Raw genomic sequence first — 19,469 nt, 5'->3', positions numbered from 1 at the left:
AGAAGCCGTAGGAGGGCAGTTTTGAAATCAAAGCTTTATGCCAGACTCTATCAAAAGCTTTTGATATGTCTAACGCTACAGCAAAAGTTTAACCGAAATCTCTAAACGAGGATGACCAAGACTCAGTAAGGAAAGCCAGAAGATCACCAGTAGAGCGACCTTGACGGAAGCCATACTGGCGATCAGACAGAAGATTGTGAAGTGACAGATGTTTGAGAATCTTCCTATTCAGGATAGATTAAAAAACTTTAGACAAGCAAGAGACTAAAGCTATAGGACAGTAGTTTGAAGGATTAGAACGGTCACCCTTTTTAGGAACAGGCTGAATGTAGGCAAACTTCCAGCTGGAAGGAAAGGTAGTAGTCGATAGACAAAGTTGACAGAGTTTGGCCAGGCAAGGTGCAAGCACGGAAGCACAGTTTTTGAGAACAATAGGAGGGACCCCATCAGGTCCATAAGCCTTCCGAGGGTTTAGGCCAGCGAGGGCATGGAAAACATCATTACGAAGAATTTTGATTGTAGACATGAAATAGTCAGAGGGAGGAGGAGAGGAGGACAAGCCCAGAATCATCCAAGGTGGAGTTGTGAGCAAAGGTTTGAGAGAAGAGTTCAGCTTTAGAGACAGAAGAGATGGCAGTGGTGCCATCAGGATGAAATAAAGGAGGAAAGATGAAGAAGTGAAGTTATTTGAGATGTTTTTGGCTAGATGCCAGAAGTCTCGAGGGGAGTTTGAGTTTGAAAGATTTTGACATTTTCTATTTATGAAGAGTGTTTGGCAAGTTGAAGAACAGACTTGGCATGATTCCGGGCAGAGATATAAAGTGCATGAGATTCAGGAGATGGAAGGCTCAAGTACCTTTTGTGGGCAACCTCTCTATCATGTATAGCACGAGAACAGGCTGAGTTAAACCAAGGTTTAGAAGGTTTAGGTTGAGAAAAGAATGAGGAATGTACGCCTCCATGCCAGACACTATCACCTCTGTTATGCGTTCAGCACAAAGAGATGGGTCTCTGACACGGAAGCAGTAATCATTCCAGGAAAATCAGCATAATACCTCCTCAGGTCCCCCAACTGGCAGAGGCAAAACGCCAGAGGCACCTTCGCTTTGGGGATCCTGTGGAGGATTGGAGAAATAGGACAAGATACAGAAATGAGATTGTGATCGGAGGAGCCCAACGGAGATGAAAGGGTGACAGCATAAGCAGAAGGATTAGAGGTGAGGAAGAGATCAAGAATGTTGGGCGTGTCTCCAAGACGGTCAGGAATACGAGTAGGGTGTTGCACCAGTTGCTCTAGGTCATGGAGGATAGCAAAGTTGAAGGCTAGTTCACCATGATGGTCAGTGAAGGGAGATGAAAGCCAAAGCTGGTGGTGAACATTGAAATCTCCAAGAATGGAAATCTCTGCGAAAGGGTAGAGGGACAGAATGTGCTCCACTTTGGAAGTTAAATAGTCGAAGAATTTACTATAGTCAAAGGAGTTAGAGGAGAGAGACAGCGCAGATGAATTTAGTTAGAGAGTGACTGTTGAGTCGAAACCAGATGGTGGAAAACTCGGAAGATTCAAGAGCGTGGGCACGAGAGCAAGTTAAGTCGTTGCGTACATAGACGCAACATCCAGCTTTGGAACGAAAATGAGAACAGAGAAAGTAGGAGGGAACAGAGAATGGGACACTGTCAGTTGCCTCAGGCAGCTGTGTTTCGGTGAGGAAAAGAAAATGAGGTTTAGTAGAGGAGAGGTGGTGTTCCACAGATTGAAAATTAGATCTAAGACCGCGAATGTTGCAGAAGTTAATGTAGAAAAAGTTGAGGGAGGTGTCAAGGCATTTGTGGTCGTCAACAGAGAGGTGTCCGACCTGGGGACATTTTGGTCCCTCCCAGAAGGGACTCCGAGGCATGGTTTGAGTCCCATTTTTCTTTTAAATTTTGATTTTCAAGTGAAGGGTGTATGTGTGGTAAGTGCATGTAGTTTTGTGTGAAGAAGGAGAGTTGTCTTTAGAGGGCAAGCTGTGACTGCCCCCTTGAGTTGTGAGACACAAAGGGAAACGTTCAGCGAGATCACAACTAGCTTTCATGGAAGGTTCCAGCACCCCTTAGTGCTATTAGAACTCGCTGAGTGTCCATCCTGACACTCCATCTGTCCCCATTGCCTTTCTTACATCCACCTTTTCTAGTAATTCTCTAATTATCTATTATTTTTACCTGTGTTGCTTGTCTGCTTGGCTCTATGAACTCTTCTTCATAAAATACTGATTTAAAGCTCTCATTCATAAGTTCACTCATTTCTTCCGGTATTCCATGTTTCCCTTAATTAACTAAATGATGGTCTCGGTCATTTTTCCATTTATATACTTATAAAAAAACTTGGGTTCCTTTTTACATCTCTTCACTACATCCTTTTCAAAATTTCTCTCCTCCTCCCTTCTTATCCTAATGTATTCGTTTCGTGCCTCTTTATACTGCTTCCTACTTGCTTCGTTCTGTTGCCTCCTTAATTTTTTCCAAGCTGCATCCTTACACTTTTTAGCTTTTGCACACATAGCATTATACCATGTGTGTTTCCTCTCTGTATTCGGGAACACGTCTCTTTATTCCCTCATTATACTTGTCTAGGAATATATCATACTTTTCTTTCAATTGTCTTGCCTTGCAAAATTTCCTTCCACTCAATACTACCAAAGTAGCTTCCTAATCCTCCAAAACTTGACTTGGTTTTTTACCTTTTTCTGCTTGTGTCTCTCATTGCATTTTAGAATTTCCTGATCATCTAAATCAAGTTCTAGGACCACACTTTCTCTGATTGGGCTGTGATATAAAATGTTTGGGCAAGGCTACTTCTTTTTTTTGTGTGAAAATCAAATCCAGCATTGATGGTTCTTCTTCCTCTCTATATCTTGTATAGTCCTTCACCCATTGGTTCAATGTGTTTACCATTGCCAGTTGTAACACTTCCTCCCCCCAAGCGTCCAGCATGACTCTTTGTATCCATTTATTCCCAATTTACAAGTTTGCACCTTAAATCTCCCACAAGTAGTACTCTTCTGTCCTTCCTTATCATATTGTCCAGGCAATGTAACACTTTCCTTTGCATTTCTTTATGTGCATCAAGGCTCCAAGTATTAGTCTTCGGTGGCACTAATGCAACTATTATACTCCTTTTTCCATCCCATTAGACCTAATTGTTATACTTAAAACCTCGGCCAGTCCATCCCCGTACTGTACCTCCGCCACGTATACAGCCTCTTGAGTCATTATCAATACTCCTGCTTTTTCCCTTCAGCCTCTCCTCCAGACATTATATCCCTGCTCTTTAAAATTCAATTGGACGTCTTCACTTAACTTTGTTTCTATTATACATACCACGTCTTCTCCTTTTTCCAACATATAATCTCTCATTTCCAAGCATCCTGATATGAATTCATCTATGTTTGTATACATGACTCATGATATTATGCTTTCCTTCCCCTTTCCTCAGCCTCATGTCTAGCACTCTCCAGAAGAATTTCTTCTCGTTCTCTGTTCTTCTCTCGCTTTTTTCTTAGCTTCACTTCTCAGTTATTTCTCTTTTTTCCCTTTCTACCTGATTTATTTCTCTCTTTATCCATATATTTTCATATTCTGCCTTACCAGCCAGCTTTCCAGTCCTTGCTAATATTTCTTCTATCCTCACTTGCGATTTCATTTTAACTTTCAGTGGTCTTTTGATTCCCTCACTATATTTACCAAGTCTGTATATTTCCTCTATTTCTTTTTAAAGACTCAGTTCTTCATCTTGAACCACTGATATAATTTCCTTAATTCTTTTTCCTTTTTCTCCCTTCCAGATTTAAAAGGATTCTTTTTTTCTTTTAGTCCATATATAAACCTGCACTTCTTTTTGTCCGCCGTATCTCTCACTAATTCTTCCATTTCTTTGATCACTTATGACTGTCTGATTTTCTCTCTTATTTGTTGCTTAACTACCTCAGCAGAGTTAACTTTTTCTTCATCTTCTTTTTTCCATACCCTCTTCCATTCCTCCAGTCTTGTTTCACTTATCCTGCTTTCCTGTTTCCACATCAGTATCCAGCTTTTGCTCAAGTCCCTGTAGTGCTACTTCATAGTTTGCACATTAGTCTTTAAGGGCGCTGTTTTCTCTTTTTTTTTTTCGTTCATAATTTCGTTCATGTCATTATTCATTGTAACCGTGCTCTCTAACATTTCACATTTCTCTCTCAGCTCTAGATATTCCGCAATCAGCTGATCCTGAGATTAAAATATCCTGGCAAATGTATCCCTAAAACTCTAAGTTCTCTGTCCACGAGATAAACCTTTTCATGTTGGCTCTTTCCTCCCTAAGTCCGGAGAATTCCCTCTCTTTACTCCAATCTCCTAGCTGCCTTAACCCTAGAGGCATTTCAATAATTTTGCTCTTGCCTCTCGGTCGAGCTTCATTGATTACACAGATGGGATCGCCGACTGCACCCTCCATATTCTTGTCCCCTTCTCTACATCCTCTCCGCCACACCACAAGTAAATTCAATGCAACTTTGGAGACAGGATCACTAACCTATAGCCTCCTTTCCCTCTGTGACACATCACCAGGTGTGCTGGGATTCGTAGTCAGGACTTGGCAGTGTATCCACGCTGGTGCTCTTATCTTTTGAATCCGTCTTGAATGGTGTCTCGTGTGTGTTTGTGTGTGTGTGTGTGTGTGTGTGTGTGTGTGTGTGTGTGTGTGTGTGTGTGTGTGTGTGTGTGTGTGTGTGTATGTGTGTAACCATACCTAATCCTCCTCGTATTTCCTGTCCATTAGTGTGAGGTCGATGGAGAAACCAACCCTGCCCTACACGCCCACGGTGGTGCACGCGGGGGGAATACACTGTCGGCCTGCCAAACCACTGCCTGAGGTATATGAATTTATAATTTCCCTCAAATATTAAGGTTTTATAGCCACAAAACATCAGCTTGTCAACTTTAATGCACTACTGTCATGGTCTCCCTCTCGCCACCAGGACCTGCAGCAGTGGATCGCTGGTGCTGGGGAACCAGGTTTCATATTGTTCAGTTTGGGAACTTTAATAAAATCTGCAGATATACCAGATAAGTAAGTGCAGTCACACACACACACACACACACACACACACACACACACACACACACACACACACACACACACACACACACACACACACACACACACACACACACACACACACACACACACACACACACACACACACACACACACACATATGCACACACACACAAACATACATATGCGAACAAAAGGAAAAAGAACTACGGTGAATGAGCAAGCGGCGTTAACCTTGGACCCTTGTCACAACAGGTACCTGAAGGTGTTGGTAGATGTGCTTGGGTCGCTACAGCAGAGAGTGCTGTGGAAGTGGGACAAGGAAACTATGGAAGGACTTCCACCTAACGTGCGGCTGGCCAAGTGGATCCCGCAGCAGGATGTTCTCGGTCAGTTTCTTGTCTCTTAGCTCCATGGTGGGCCAGCTATCACCAGGGGAGGGACGCGGGATGTAGGAGTGTCACAATGAGATAACGACCCTCACATCAAGTAACCAAACCTCTTCTCTCCTTCTCTATGTAGGCCACCCGCAGCTTCGCCTCTTCATAACACACGGAGGTCTATTCAGTATTCAGGAGGCAACGTACCACAGGGTGCCAATTCTGGGCATGCCAGTCGCCATTGATCAACACTACAACATGCGAAAGGTGCAGAAAGAAGGCTGGGGACACGTCTTGTATTGGGAGGACCTCACCCATGACAACTTGCGCGATCACATCTTGCAGCTCATTAGTGACAAAAGGTTCGAAATTATTCGGCATATTTTTCTGGAGTTGTCAAACTAGCAGCAATATTCCCATTAAATTTCCCAAGTTTTGAGCAAAGTAATGGAGTGAAGCTGTACTTTTATTCCTGCCGTGTTGGGGCCACACAGAATACTGGAGGAGGTACAGCAGCGGTCCAGGTTGATGCGAGACCAGCCAATGTCACCAGGAGACTGGGCCACGTACTGGGTGGAATATGTCCTCAGACACCAAGGAGCAAGCCACCTTCGTTCTCCAGCTGGGCACATGCCTTGGTTCGTCTCAGTTCGTGGGTCATCCTCCTTCAGAGGGCCACATATCCTCCCCAGCCATGACATGAGGGAGATTTGTTCACTGATGTTAGAATTTCACTAAATGATTTATATTATCTGCTTTCAGTATAATGCTTTGTTTGATTCTAGTCAGAGTGAAGCAGAAATCTTCATACCCTAGCAGAAGTGTTGTGTTTACATCCAGGTACCAGCTGTACAATGCGGACGTGTGGGCGGTGCTGGTTGTGACGACGACGGTGACTACAATCCTAACGTCCTGGCTGTTCTTCAGGATCCTTCGAGCTCTGCTTCGTTGCTGCTGCACATCAAGGAAGACGAAGAAGGAGTGAACCCACGCCTGCTAGGTGGCCTATAAAGAATTATGCCAAACTAAAAAGTACAAGAAGAAAATTGTTTTATATGACAAGAGAGAGAGAGAGAGAGAGAGAGAGAGAGAGAGAGAGAGAGAGAGAGAGAGAGAGAGAGAGAGAGAGAGAGAGAGAGAGAGAGAGAGAGAGATGCCTATAAAGTGAATGTTTAGATCAGGGGTTCTCAACCTGGGGTACGCGTACCCCCAGGGGTACTTGAGAGGAATTTTTGGGGATATGTGGCAAGTTTCTCAAAATACTTCAGCTTTGAATAACTGTAAATTTGTTTATGGTATACAATGTGGCCTACATGTGCTAGGCTGGATGTGTCCTTCACTAGAACCAGGACACATTAACAACGTTAACAAGGAAACTCTTGGAGTTATATCACTTGAGAGGAAGCTCTCTTGGATTACAGTTGCCACACAACCTTGCAAACCTATAATATTTATTCCGATTTATTATTTTATACGTTATTCACACACACATTGACTTATTTATCACTATCACTAGTTACAAGTTGCAATTAGCTGGAAGCAACACTAGTTCACTGCCATAATGATCGAAAAATGTCTGATATAGTTCCTTTTTGGTAAATGTATTGAATGTAAGTCACATATAGTGTCTCCCTGTGAGGTACCAGTTCCTATCGACACTACCTCATAGAAACATAATAATATTAATTAAAAATTTTGTCTGCTCCACATATATAACACAAATTAAATTCAATAAACTAAGTTAATAAACAATGCATTTATTCTTACCCTTCCTGACGCTGCATTGTGGGAAAGGGATACGTGATCAATACTGAAAGACTTCGAGGGGTACATAAGATTAAAAAGGTTGAGAACCTCTGGTTTAGATAATGTTGCGGCGTAGAAAGTAAAAAAAATACAGACTTTGGACTTCCCACCAATAATTCTTGTGTCTTAATGTTTTTTTTTTTTTTACTATCTTATATTAAAGAAAATACAAGCTACCAGTATGCTCTTGGATCTTTAATTTTTTGTTGAAATTTTTTCGTTAACTGAGGAACTTAAAACAATTTTCTTTCAAGATTTCAGAATTAGATCTAAAGAAAGTGACTGGAGAGCAACATGTGGCTGTAAAAAAAAGAAAGTATCTAATTTTTGGATAGGAGTGAGCAGCCTCTTATCTATTTCATCTTATAATACAACATAGGTACATCTATTGCTTCCCAGTATACTTGAATGTTACGGCAAGGAGTTAAGTGTTCACACTGTAAGGATACAAAGTTACTTAGGAGAAGAAAATATAGCTGTAATGACACACACACACACACACACACACACACACACACACACACACACACACACACACTGGATTAAATGATAGTCATTGTCATTGTTGTAACACACACATACGCACACACACACACACACACACACACACACACACACACACACACACACACACACACACATACACCGCGCAGTGTAATAGTTAACACTCTCGACTCACAATCGAGAGGGCCGGGTTCGAGTCCCGGAAAGCGGCGAGGCAAATGGGCTAGCCTCTTAATGTGTGGCCCCTGTTCACCTAGCAGTAAATAGGTACGGGATGTAACTCGAGGGGTTGTGGCCTCGCTGTCCCGGTGTGTGGAGTGTGTTGTGGTCTCAGTCCTACCCGAAGATCGGTCTATGAGCTCTGAGCTCGCTCCGTAATGGGGAAGACTGGCTGGGTGAAAAGCAGACGACCGAGGTGAATTACACACAATCTTATCAAAGGTTGATCTCTCCTCGTTTTGTATTTTTTTGTACCATTCAGTGAGGCCTCGTTCATCGCGGTGGGTATGTGTAGTAGCTGCTCTAGGGAACACATACCTGAAAGCTATTTTGAAACACTAGTGACAGGAAGATGTTTAAGAAAATGGCGACAGTGGTGGCAATGATGGCAATGGTGATGACACAAGAGACCAATGCGGCACGAATCCTAATGGCAGTGCCATTTGGTGGCAAGAGTCACGGAAATTTCTACATGCCCTTAGCGGAACATCTCGCCCGGCGGAACCACACGGTAAGCTGATGAAAAACGTCTTCTTGCTCAAGCTGGGGTTGATAGTCTACAGGTAACCTTGAACCATCTGGACCAATGGCGTCATAATGACTTCCAAAACATGGTGAGGTAGTATCGCTGATATCTATTTACCTGTTTACACACACACACACACACACACACACACACACACACACACACAGAATATGGTCTTTTAATTTACAGACTTTAATATTAACTCAAATTACCTCGTTACCCTTCAGGTGACCTACATATCAGGATTCGACAAGTCCAGCAGCCACCCAAACATCAGAGTAGTGGTTGTGCCCGATGCTGATATAACGAAGAATTTACCCAGCCTTTTCACCACAGACACAATTACTGCTACGGGGAAGATATATGACGACATGAAGATGGCGTGCAATAAGGCCCTGGCCTACGAGGGAGTGCAGAGACTCAACGAAGAGAAGTTTGACCTAGTCCTCCTGTATACCGATCTGACTGATTGTTTCCTTTCATTTGCACATAAACTGAAGGTTTGTAGCGTGCAGAGGAAGCCTTTGGCTCTTACCTGTACCTGTGTTGAAAGGGACGCTGATAAACATAATGATGATGCCATTAAAATTTTTCTTCTTCTACTATTGCTATTATTACTACGTACTATTACTATTACTCCTGATAACACCACCCCCACCATAACCACCATAACTACTACTGCTACTACTATTACTATCACGCTGAACTGATTACCTTATGAATTATTTCATTTCAAGATTTTTTCGATAATTCTAATACTAACTGAAAATGTTAATGCATTTACTTCATAAAATGACAACAAAACAAGTGCAAAAAGTGCTCTTCATAAAGGTCACGGGACAGACCTTCATCTGAGTGTCCCCTCAACACTTGAATGCATCACGTAAAAACTGTCATTTGTTCCCACCATTTTTTCGAGGAGTCAAGATCCTTAATTTATGTCACGCATTCACTCTATGCTACTGTAAAATGTGGTATGAACAGATACTTTATTTACGAAGTAGACTCCTGTACAACTCTGAAAATATTAAAATATTTTCTTTCTAACGATCGCATTACGAGATGCTCCCATGGCGACAGGACTTTTTGGATATGCATACTTATCACCAAGAAATAACAAACACTTATGATATATTACTAACGTTGCGATAATCTGGCAGGTTCCTTTCATCTATATGTCCTCAAACAAGTTCATTGGAACGTATTCTAACGTAGCAGCATCTCCGGCCTTCCCTTCCTTGGAGGCCAGCTTCCTGCTTGACCTGGAGTACCCTCTCACCTTCACGGGACGCATGATCAGTACTCTTTATGACCTACTGGACATAATGTTCAAAGAATGGAAATTTATTCCGAGGTAAGTTTTGGAAATAAGGCGCCAGAAAATTATGATTATTGAGAGAAAATATCACGCCTGTGATATCTTTCTGTCTGTATATCTATCTACATATATCTATCTATCTATCTATCTATCTATCTATCTATCTATCTATCTATATATATATATATATATATATATATATATATATATATATATATATATATATATATATATATATCGTCTTTATGCTGTTAACTTACATTAAGTTTTATTATTCACAGTTGGGATAATGAGTGCCGAGCACGCCAGCTGTGCCCTGAAGACATGCCATATCTGGGAGAACTACGATATAATAACAGCCTGTTAATTATCAACAGGTGTGTGTGTGTGTGTGTGTGTGTGTGTGTGTGTGTGTGTGTGTGTGTGTGTGTGTGTGTGTGTGTGTGTGTGTGTGTGTGTGTGTGTGTGTGTGTGTGTGTGTGTGTGTGTGTGTGTGTGTGTGTGTGTGTGTGTGTGTGTGTGTGTGTGTGTGTGTGTGTGTGTGTGTGTGTGTGTGTGTGTGTGTGTGTGTGTGTGTGTGTGTGTGTGTGTGTGTGTGTGTGTGTGTGTGTGTGTGTGTGTGTGTGTGTGTGTGTGTGTGTGTGTGTAGACATGCGTAATCCTCCTTGCTTTTCCTGCCCATCAGTGTGAGATCGATGGAGAAACCAACCTTGCCCTACACGCCCACGGTGGTGCATGCGGGGGGAATACACTGTCGACCCGCGGAACCACTCCCTGAAGTAAGAACTTCCTTTTTCTCTTATGTCGTTAACGTTTTGCAGTCACAAAACATCAGCTTGCTAACTTTAATGCACTACTGTCATGGTCTCCCTCTCGCCACCAGGACCTGCAGCAGTGGATCGCTGGTGCTGGGGAACCAGGTTTCATATTGTTCAGTTTGGGAACTTTAATAAAATCTGCAGATATGCCAGAGAAGTAAGTGCAGTCACACACACACACACACACACACACACACACACACACACACACACACACACACACACACACACACACACACACACACACACACACACCGCGTAGCGTAGTGGTTAACACGCTCGACTCACAATCGAGAGGGCCAGGTTCGAGTCCCGGCGCGGCGAGGCAAATGGGCAAGCCTCTTAATGTGTGGCCCCTGTTCACCTAGCAGTAAATAGGTACGGGATGTAACTCGAGGGTTGTGGCCTCGCTTTCCCGGTGTGTGGAGTGTGTTGTGGTCTCAGTCCTACCCGAAGATCGGTCTATGAGCTCTGAGCTCGCTCCGTAATTGGGAAGACTGGCTGGGTGACCAGCAGGCGGCCGTGGTGGTGAATTACACACACACACACACACACACACACACACACACACACACACACACACACACACACACACATTCCGATGACCTTCGAGACTTCTTGCATCTGGCCAAAAATATCTTAAATTATCTTTACTTCTTAATCTTTCCATTCTCTATTTCATCCTGATGGCACCATTGACAACACATTTTTCTCTAAAGCTAAACTTTTCGCTCTATCTTTTATCAATAACTTCACCTTGGATGATTCTGGGCTTGTCCCTTCCTCTCCTTCTCCTTCTGTCTATTTCATGCCTTGAATTAAAATTCTTGTCGTAATGATGTTTTTCATGCCCTCGCTGGTCTATACCCTCAAAAGGCTTATGAACATGATGGGGTCTCTCCTATTGTTCTCAAAAACTGTGCCTCCGTGCACGCACCTTGCCTGGCCAAACTCTTCCAACACTTCCTATCGACTTCTACCTTTCCTTCTTGCTGGAGTTTGCCTACATTCAGCCTGTTCCTAAAAAGGGTGACCGTCCTAATTTCTCAAACTACTGACCGCCCTATAGCTTTAATCTCTTACTTGTCTCAAGTCTTTGAATCTATCCTCAATAGCAAGATTTTTAAATATCTGTCACTACACAATCTTCTATCAGATCAGGGTTTCTCAACCTTTCAAGCTTTGTGGACCTCTTACATCCACTTATCTACTATTACTGGATTAGATAAGATATGATCATTTTACATTTGTATATAGTTCAGGTTTAGCTCAGCACACTGTTTGTTTGACAGTACTTCTTTTAATGTGGACGGCCTAAAAACATATTTATCCATTTTCCTAATAGACAGGTAAACATCAAAGAAAACCTTTAAAGGTGACGGCCTACATATGTGTTGCCCAATTTCAGTATTATAGTGTGGTCGAATGAAAAACAAGCAAACAAACAAGTTATATCATATTATGGAAAAAAAAAAAATTCAATCCATAAGGACAGCCAGTCACGCCTTGTGTCCAGTCAGCAGCAGTCGACAGCAGAATGTATACAGGCTGAGCTCTGGCAGCGCACTACTGTGTAGCTATTGTATCATGTTATGCCAAACCGAAAGCAATGTTGCAAACAAATATAACTTTCTCACTTATTAAGCAGTTTTAAGCCAGTTTTTCTCACCCACCAATTGCTAACTCTGTACAAGAGCCTTATCCGCCCATGTATGGAGTACTCTTCGCATGAATGGGGTGATTCCACTCACACAATTTTATAAGATAGGGTGGAATCAAAAGCTTTTCGTCTTATTAACTCCCCTCCTCTGACTGACGATCTTCAACGACTTTCTTAATGCTTGAATGTAGCATTTCTTGCTATCTTCTACTGCAATTTTCATGCCAACTGCTCTGTTGATCTTGCTAACTGCATGCCTCCTCTTCTTCTGCGGCCTCGCTGCACAAGGCTTTCTCCTTACCCTCACATCTACTCTGTCCAACTCTCAAATGCAAAAGTTAACCAGTACTCTCAATCATTCATACCTTTCTCTAATAAACTCTCGAACTTCCTACCTGCTTCTGTATTTCTAACTTCCTATGACTTGACTTAATTTAACGTTCCAAGACATTTATCACTTCATTTCGGTTAACTCTTTCGAACCTGTAGGAGGGCTGGTACCTGTGTGTGCATATTCTATATTTTTGTTGCCTTTGACCAGCTTTCCCCTTTTATATATATATATATATATATATATATATATATATATATATATATATATATATATATATATATATATATATATATATATATATATATATATATATATATATATATATATATATATATATATATATATATATATATATACACACACACACACACACACACACACACACACACACACACACACACACACACACACATGCAAACTGTACAAAAGTACCGTGAATAAACAAGCACGTTAACCTGAGACCTCTGTCACAACAGGTACCTGAAGGTGTTGGCAGATGTGCTTGGGTCGCTACAGCAGAGAGTGCTGTGGAAGTGGGACAAGGAAACTATGGAAGGGCTTCCACACAACGTGCGGCTGGCCAAGTGGATCCCGCAGCAGGATGTTCTCGGTCAGTTTCTTGGCTCTTAGCTCCATGGTGGGCCAGCTATCACCAGGGGAGGGACGCGGGATGTAGGAGTGTCACAATGAGATAACGATCCTCACATCAAGTAACCAAACCTCTTCTCTCCTTCTCTATGTAGGCCACCCGCAGCTTCGCCTCTTCATAACACACGGAGGTCTATTCAGTACTCAGGAGGCAACGTACCACGGGGTGCCAATTCTGGGCATGCCAGTTGGCCTTGATCAACACTACAACATGCGAAAGGTGCAGAAAGAAGGCTGGGGACACGTCTTGTATTGGGAGGACCTCACCCATGACAACTTGCGCGATCACATCTTGCAGCTCATTAGTGACAAAAGGTTCGAAATTATTCGGCATATTTTTCTGGAGTTGTCAAACTAGCAACAAAATTCCTATCAAATTTCCCAAGTTTTGAGCAAAGTAATGGAGTGAAGCTGTACTTATATTCCTGCCGTGTTGGGGCCACACAGAATACTGGAGGAAGTACAGCAGCGGTCCAGGTTGATGCGAGACCAGCCAATGTCACCAGGAGACTGGGCCACGTACTGGGTGGAATATGTCCTCAGACACCAAGGAGCAAGCCACCTTCGTTCTCCAGCTGGGCACATGCCTTGGTTCGTCTCAGTTCGTGTGTCAACCTCCTTCAGAGGGCCACATATCCTCCCCAGCCATGACATGAGGGAGATTTGTTCACTGATGTTAGAATCTCACTAAGTGATTTATATTATCTGCTTTCAGTATAATGCTTTGTTTGATTCTAGTCAGAGTGAAGCAGAAATCTTCATACCCTAGCAGAAGTGTTGTGTTTACATCCAGGTACCAGCTGTACAATGCGGACGTGTGGGCGGTGCTGGTTGTGACGACGACGGTGACAACAATCCTGACGTCCTGGCTGTTCTTCAGGATACTTCGAGCTCTGCTTCGTTGCTGCTGCGCATCAAGGAAGACGAAGAAGGAGTGAACCCACGCCTGCTTGGTGGCCTATAAAGAATTATGCCAAACTAAAAAGCACAAGAAAAAAAATGTCTTATATGACAAAGAGAGAGAGAGAGAGAGAGAGAGAGAGAGAGAGAGAGAGAGAGAGAGAGAGAGAGAGAGAGAGAGAGAGAGAGAGAGAGAGAGAGAGAGAGAATGTTGATAAAAGCCAGTTATATAATTTTGTGATGTAGAGACAAATATCTTATACATAACACAAGCACACACACACACACACACACACACACACACACACACACACACACACACACACACACACACACACACACACACACACACACACACACACACACACACACACACACACACACACACACACACACACACACACACACACACACACACACACACACACACTGCATTACTGTACATTTCTTACATTTGTTTCTTGTATAAGATACCCAACATCTGTGGCTGATGTTCCCTGCTGCCTGTACCTCGCCCCACATCTATTGCTATCTACAGTGTTGCTTAAGGTCAGATATGCCCTTAGCCTCCAGTGTTTCCTCACCTGCAGGACCAAACCTTGTCTGAGCTCATATAATTTGTTGAAATTTCTTCAAAGAACACTTTAACTTGTAACTGTCATCCCAAACACTCTGTAACCACTTAAAATGTTTGATATATATATATATATATATATATATATATATATATATATATATATATATATATATATATATATATATATATATACGGCAGGAAAAATAATAAACCATATATTATTATTATTATTATTATCATTATTATTTTAACATACCAAACTGACATTAGCATTAACCGTGAAACTTAGGTATAATTTCATGCTTTAAAAGCAGCAAATTAGGTTTCGAAGAGAGATGGAAAGCATTTGCGTGATAACGGAGGAGCTGATTCCCCTTGATTTAACAGATACTCATAACATACAGGTGAGTAACCCAGATTTTCACCTGACAGGTTACAGTTTTTAACAAAACAGAAACCTGGAAAATGGCACTACCACCAAAAAAGTTAATTTATTTTTCAGACTCCACCAATACATCAGACAAGAATTTTCGAACATGTGCTTGAAAGATAACGAAAGTCATGGTTTCTGTTAGATTTTCGAAATATGATTTGGACATACCTGAAATTCATAATAATGTAAAGCAATGCATTTCCGAATACAACAGTTCCTCTCTAGTCTTATCATGCATGTAGCAAGAAAGGTGGCGTTATGAAGATTTGCTTATTCCTTCTTAGTCTTCCTTGAGCCAAGACAACAACGAGCCAGTGCTAAAAAGACTCTACAGAAAACCCAAGAAATTAGGGCTAGAGTCAGCAGAGTCATCGTCACCACTACTGCCCATACGTCCACATTGTACAGCTGGTACCTGCAAACACGTTATTACAGATAACTAGATGAGACTACTGGTGGAAGGTTCGTGTGATTTCGATTAGGATGATAGAGACACAACATATCTCATAAATAACACAAATAATGGGTCAAAATATGGAAATTTCGACTACAATAGGGTCTGAAAAATACACCAAGGGAGTCACTAACCACGGGATCTGGGCGGCAGGGGATCGAAGATGGACTGCTCCTTGGTGTCGAAGAACATAGTCTACCCAATAGGAAGCCCAGTCGCCTGGCGACATTGGCTGGTCATGCATTATTTTGCTTCGGTGTTCCACTTTCTCCTGCACGCTGTGAGATCAGGGCTGTGTTAAGGACGGACACCTCATCTGCAACTCTCTCTGACTATAAAGTCGTCTTGGTAATTTTGCAATGACACCGGGACATACATTCATTGTGGTCAAATAATTTGTTGCAATTAATTTAGAGGCCATTACTATCATTATACTTAAACTTACATAGAATCGTCCATGATCTGAAGGATGCGGTTATGGAGGTTATCTTTAGTGAGATCCTCCCAGTAAAGGACACGCCCCCATCCCTCCATCTCCACCATTCGCATATTTTCATTTTGTTCCATGGAGACTGGCATACCTAGCACTGGCACACCATGATAGGTGGCTTCCTGGAGGCTAAACAGACCTCCGTGTGTTATGAAAAGTCGAAGCTGTGGATGACCTGTCCGTGAGAATGAGAAGAAATAAGCGGTCACCTTTGTACTGATAATTTCTGTTTAAAGATTCCAAGTCTTCTCTTGGCCCAAAACCTGAGCAAACCGTAAAACTAAGTACTTTCTTCAGATGCACCAGACACAAGAATAAAAACTATGACGAATGTAAACTAACCGAGAATATCTTGTTGTGGGAGCCACCTGGACAGTCGCACGTTGGGTGGAAGGCCTTCTATGGTGTCCTCGTCCCACTTCCACAGAACTCGCTGGTTTAGGGACCCGAACACTTCCACTAACACTTTTTTGTACCTTTTGGCAACAAATACCAAAAAGGGTAGTACAACAACCTATGTTCTGCTCACACGTAAGAATACACACACACACACACACACACACACACACACACACACACACACACACACACACACACACACACAAGCCCCGGGAGCGGCGAGGCAAATGGGAAAGCCTCTTAATGTGTAGCCCCTGTTCACCTAGCAGCAAGTAGGTGCGGGATGTAACTCGAGGGGTTGTGGCCTCGCTTTCCCGATGTGTGGAGTGTGTTGTGGTCTCAGTTCTACCCGAAGATCGGTCTATGAGCTCTGAACTCGCTCCGTAATGGGAATGACTGGCTGGGTGGCCAGCAGACGACCGAGGTGAATTACACACACACACACACACACACACACACACACACACACACACTAGAAGCGCTTACTGTTCTTTCATGGTGGACGGTTTGACGAGACTTCCCAGACTGAAGAAAATAAATCCAGAGTCTCCAGCGCCGGCGATCCATTGCTGCAGATCCTGGTGGCAACGTGGTTGATGTGAGAGTTAAAAAAAAATGCGTTAAATTAAAGATGAACATGGTTGAAAATGACAAAGCAAGGAAGCTTACCTGAGGGAGAGATTTGGCAGGCCGACAATGTATACCTCCAGCGTGTACCACTGTAGGCGTGTAGGGCAATATTGGGTTCTCCATTGTCTTCACGCTAAAGGGTAGAATGTGTGTCATGCTTTCTTTATTGTTTTCACATTTTTTTTTTCTATTCATATAAGAGGATCACTGGCAAAGTGCTACAAAAGGTGTGAAAAAAAGTCCCATAGAGGATGCCAGTTTTAGAGGAATTTTTTTCTTTTGGAAACCAACCTGTTGGTGATGAAGAGGCTGCTGTTAAGTCTGAGTTGCTGCAAGCTGGGCATGTCTTTAGGAAACAGCTGACGGGCACGACACTCCAATTCTTGACTGAATGAAATATAAATGAATGAAGAAATCAACACACACACACACACACACACACACACACACACACACACACACACACACGGCCCGGTAGCTCAGTGGTTAGAGGGCTGGCTTCACAAGCCAGAGGACCGGGGTTCGATTCCCCGGCCGGGTGGAGATATTTGGGTGTGTCTCCTTTCACGTGTAGCCCCTGTTCACCTAGCAGTGAGTAGGTACGGGATGTAAATTGAGGAGTTGTGACCTTGTTGTCCCGGTGTGTGGTGTGTGCCTGGTCTCAGGCCTACCCGAAGATCGGAAATAATGAGCTTTGAGCTCGTTCCGTAGGGTAACGTCTGGCTGTCTCGTCAGAGACTGCAGCAGATCAAACAGTGAAACACACACCGCGTAATGTAGTGGTTAGCACGCTCGACTCACAATCGAGAGGGCCGGGTTCGAGTCCCGGGAAGAGGCGAGGCAAATGGGCAAGCCTCTTAATGTGTGGCCCCTGTTCATCTAGCAGTAAATAGGTAAGCGATGTAACTCGAGGGGTTGTGGCCTCGCTTTCCCTGTGTGTGGAGTGTGTGTTGTGGTCTCAGTCCTACCCGAAGATCGGTCTATGAGCTCTGAGCCTGCTCCGTAATGGGGAAGACTGGCTAGGTGACCAGCAGGCGACCGTGGTGAACTACACACGTCTTTTCATAACTACAAGATTATATTTTTTTTATTTCAATTCATACCTCATATTTATGTACCAGTCGTAGTAAGCTATCAAAACGATGTCGTAGAGAGTACTAATCATCCGCCCAGTGAATGTGAGTGGATATTCCAGGTCAATGAAGAAACTAGTGGCTAAGGAAGGGAAAGCTGGAGATCCTGAGGCAGGGGCATACACTCCTGCAGCTTTGTTCGGGTTCACAAAGATGAATGGAACCTGCAGAAGTATAGGATGACTCCAAAATTTTCTTCATCTAAGATGAATTATTAATCACCTGCGTAAGTAGTTAATAGCTGTCTATACCAGCTGGCGGTACTTATTTACAATCATATATGAATAAATGCCTATCTTCTTTAGTATATGTGACAAACGAAATACATATGGAACAGACCTTTAGTTCATGGACAAACGACAAAAAGCAGTCGTTGCCAGCAACGTGCATGAGGATTAAGTCGAACTTCTCTTCTCTGAGACTCTGCACCTCCTCGTAGCTTAAGGCCTTGACGCAAGCCGTTTTCATTAATTCCAAGAGGGAGCTTACAGCTGTGCGCGGACCACTATTGAAAAGATTTGGTAAGTTGTTGTATATCTGGATGTCTGGTATAAATACCAACTCTGATGTTCAGTTTCTTGCTCGAAATTTCATACGCCGAGAGACAGGTCACCTATGGAGAGAGAGAAAAAGAGAGAGAGAGAGAGAGAGAGAGAGAGAGAGAGAGAGAGAGAGAGAGAGAGAGAGAGAGAGAGAGAGAGAGAGAGAGAGAGAGAGAGAGAGAGAGAGAGAGAGAGAGAGAGACTGAATAGTGGACATTCAGAGCAAAATATACCTTGTAGGATAGTGGAACTTAAGATGGTGCAAATCCTTTACTACTGTTAACAAGGAGTCATATTTTTCAATACGTTGAGTTTTCGATAATTCACGTACCGTATGATTACGATCAGCAAGATGCTCCGCAAGAGACATGAAAAAATTCATGTGGCTCCTAGTACCAATGGGAACCGTCATCAGAATTCTTGCTGCATTGGTCTCCTGCACCACCACCGCCACCATGACAACAGCCACAAATGGCAGAACTTTTCCACGTAGTCTCATCTTACTTGGCTATTTGAAGAAGCTCAATAGCACTTACTCCCTGCTAATCAAAGTACTGGCAGATTTGTTCGCAATGCAAGAGTTTACTAAAGACCAGATCTGTTCTCAGGAAATGTTTAATATTC

At 42.8% G+C, this 19,469-nt stretch overlaps 3 protein-coding genes and 1 long non-coding RNA gene across 7 annotated transcripts in view; 2 read left to right on the top strand and 2 right to left on the bottom strand.

Moving 5' to 3' along the window:
• The window catches only part of LOC123509542 (UDP-glucosyltransferase 2-like), a 34,234-nt gene extending 19,957 nt beyond the window's left edge, over nucleotides 1-14,277 (top strand). The window contains exons 1-10 of one of the 3 annotated variants that reach the window (XM_045263913.1): nucleotides 8,359-8,494; nucleotides 8,737-9,009; nucleotides 9,670-9,863; nucleotides 10,109-10,204; nucleotides 10,513-10,606; nucleotides 10,711-10,802; nucleotides 13,116-13,249; nucleotides 13,383-13,602; nucleotides 13,735-13,878; nucleotides 14,081-14,277. In XM_045263913.1, the coding sequence (XP_045119848.1) occupies nucleotides 8,366-8,494; nucleotides 8,737-9,009; nucleotides 9,670-9,863; nucleotides 10,109-10,204; nucleotides 10,513-10,606; nucleotides 10,711-10,802; nucleotides 13,116-13,249; nucleotides 13,383-13,602; nucleotides 13,735-13,878; nucleotides 14,081-14,225 (1,521 nt within the window). In that variant the 5' untranslated portion in view covers nucleotides 8,359-8,365 and the 3' untranslated portion in view covers nucleotides 14,226-14,277. Of the gene's footprint in view, nucleotides 1-8,358; nucleotides 8,495-8,736; nucleotides 9,010-9,669; nucleotides 9,864-10,108; nucleotides 10,205-10,512; nucleotides 10,607-10,710; nucleotides 10,803-13,115; nucleotides 13,250-13,382; nucleotides 13,603-13,734; nucleotides 13,879-14,080 lie in introns of those variants that run through there. The other 2 variants (XM_045263912.1, XM_045263911.1) reach the window with 2 other exon arrangements.
• LOC123509544 (UDP-glucuronosyltransferase 2B16-like) lies at nucleotides 4,800-6,609 on the top strand. Its single transcript, XM_045263916.1, has 6 exons — nucleotides 4,800-4,889; nucleotides 4,995-5,086; nucleotides 5,330-5,463; nucleotides 5,597-5,816; nucleotides 5,949-6,092; nucleotides 6,295-6,609. Exons 1-6 carry the CDS (start codon nucleotides 4,806-4,808, stop codon nucleotides 6,437-6,439), a joined length of 819 nt encoding a protein of 272 aa, XP_045119851.1. The 5' UTR covers nucleotides 4,800-4,805; the 3' UTR covers nucleotides 6,440-6,609.
• On the bottom strand, nucleotides 5,907-6,401 carry LOC123509548. Its single transcript, XR_006676216.1, has 2 exons — nucleotides 6,266-6,401; nucleotides 5,907-6,119 (listed from the first exon to the last, which is right to left on the bottom strand). It is a non-coding gene; the product is annotated as an uncharacterized LOC123509548 (long non-coding RNA).
• Nucleotides 14,278-14,980: 703 nt separating the features above from the next.
• Nucleotides 14,981-18,899, bottom strand: LOC123509810 (UDP-glycosyltransferase UGT5-like). 2 transcript variants are annotated; one of them, XM_045264364.1, is made up of 9 exons: nucleotides 18,643-18,899; nucleotides 18,274-18,467; nucleotides 17,462-17,557; nucleotides 17,210-17,303; nucleotides 17,027-17,118; nucleotides 16,484-16,617; nucleotides 16,097-16,316; nucleotides 15,786-15,929; nucleotides 14,981-15,612 (listed from the first exon to the last, which is right to left on the bottom strand). In XM_045264364.1, the coding sequence occupies exons 1-9, from the start codon at nucleotides 18,769-18,771 to the stop codon at nucleotides 15,468-15,470; spliced, it is 1,248 nt and encodes a 415-aa protein (XP_045120299.1). In that variant the 5' UTR covers nucleotides 18,772-18,899; the 3' UTR covers nucleotides 14,981-15,467. The 2 variants fall into 2 exon arrangements, with proteins under 2 accessions (XP_045120299.1, XP_045120300.1); XM_045264365.1 differs by lacking the exon at nucleotides 18,274-18,467 and having other exon boundaries at nucleotides 18,643-18,760.
• Nucleotides 18,900-19,469: the final 570 nt, after the last annotated feature.

This window comes from Portunus trituberculatus, chromosome 27, assembly GCF_017591435.1.
Source record: "Portunus trituberculatus isolate SZX2019 chromosome 27, ASM1759143v1, whole genome shotgun sequence".
NCBI lineage: Eukaryota > Metazoa > Arthropoda > Malacostraca > Decapoda > Portunidae > Portunus > Portunus trituberculatus.
Note: the sequence above shows the minus strand (reverse complement) of the source record. Positions and strands in the feature narration are given on the sequence as shown.

Coding starts and splice junctions, on each gene's coding strand:
- LOC123509544 (XM_045263916.1), top strand. CDS start 4,806: ATGGAGAAACCAACCCTGCCCTACACGCCCACGGTGGTGCACGCGGGG. Junction 5,087..5,329: donor TCTGCAGATATACCAGATAA/GTAAGTGCAGTC, acceptor TTGTCACAACAG/GTACCTGAAGGTGTTGGTAG. Junction 5,817..5,948: donor CAGCTCATTAGTGACAAAAG/GTTCGAAATTAT, acceptor GGGGCCACACAG/AATACTGGAGGAGGTACAGC.
- LOC123509810 (XM_045264364.1), bottom strand. CDS start 18,771: ATGAAAACGGCTTGCGTCAAGGCCTTAAGCTACGAGGAGGTGCAGAGT. Junction 16,618..17,026: donor CCGTCCACCATGAAAGAACA/GTAAGCGCTTCT, acceptor TGTTGCCAAAAG/GTACAAAAAAGTGTTAGTGG. Junction 16,317..16,483: donor CCCACAACAAGATATTCTCG/GTTAGTTTACAT, acceptor TCTCACGGACAG/GTCATCCACAGCTTCGACTT.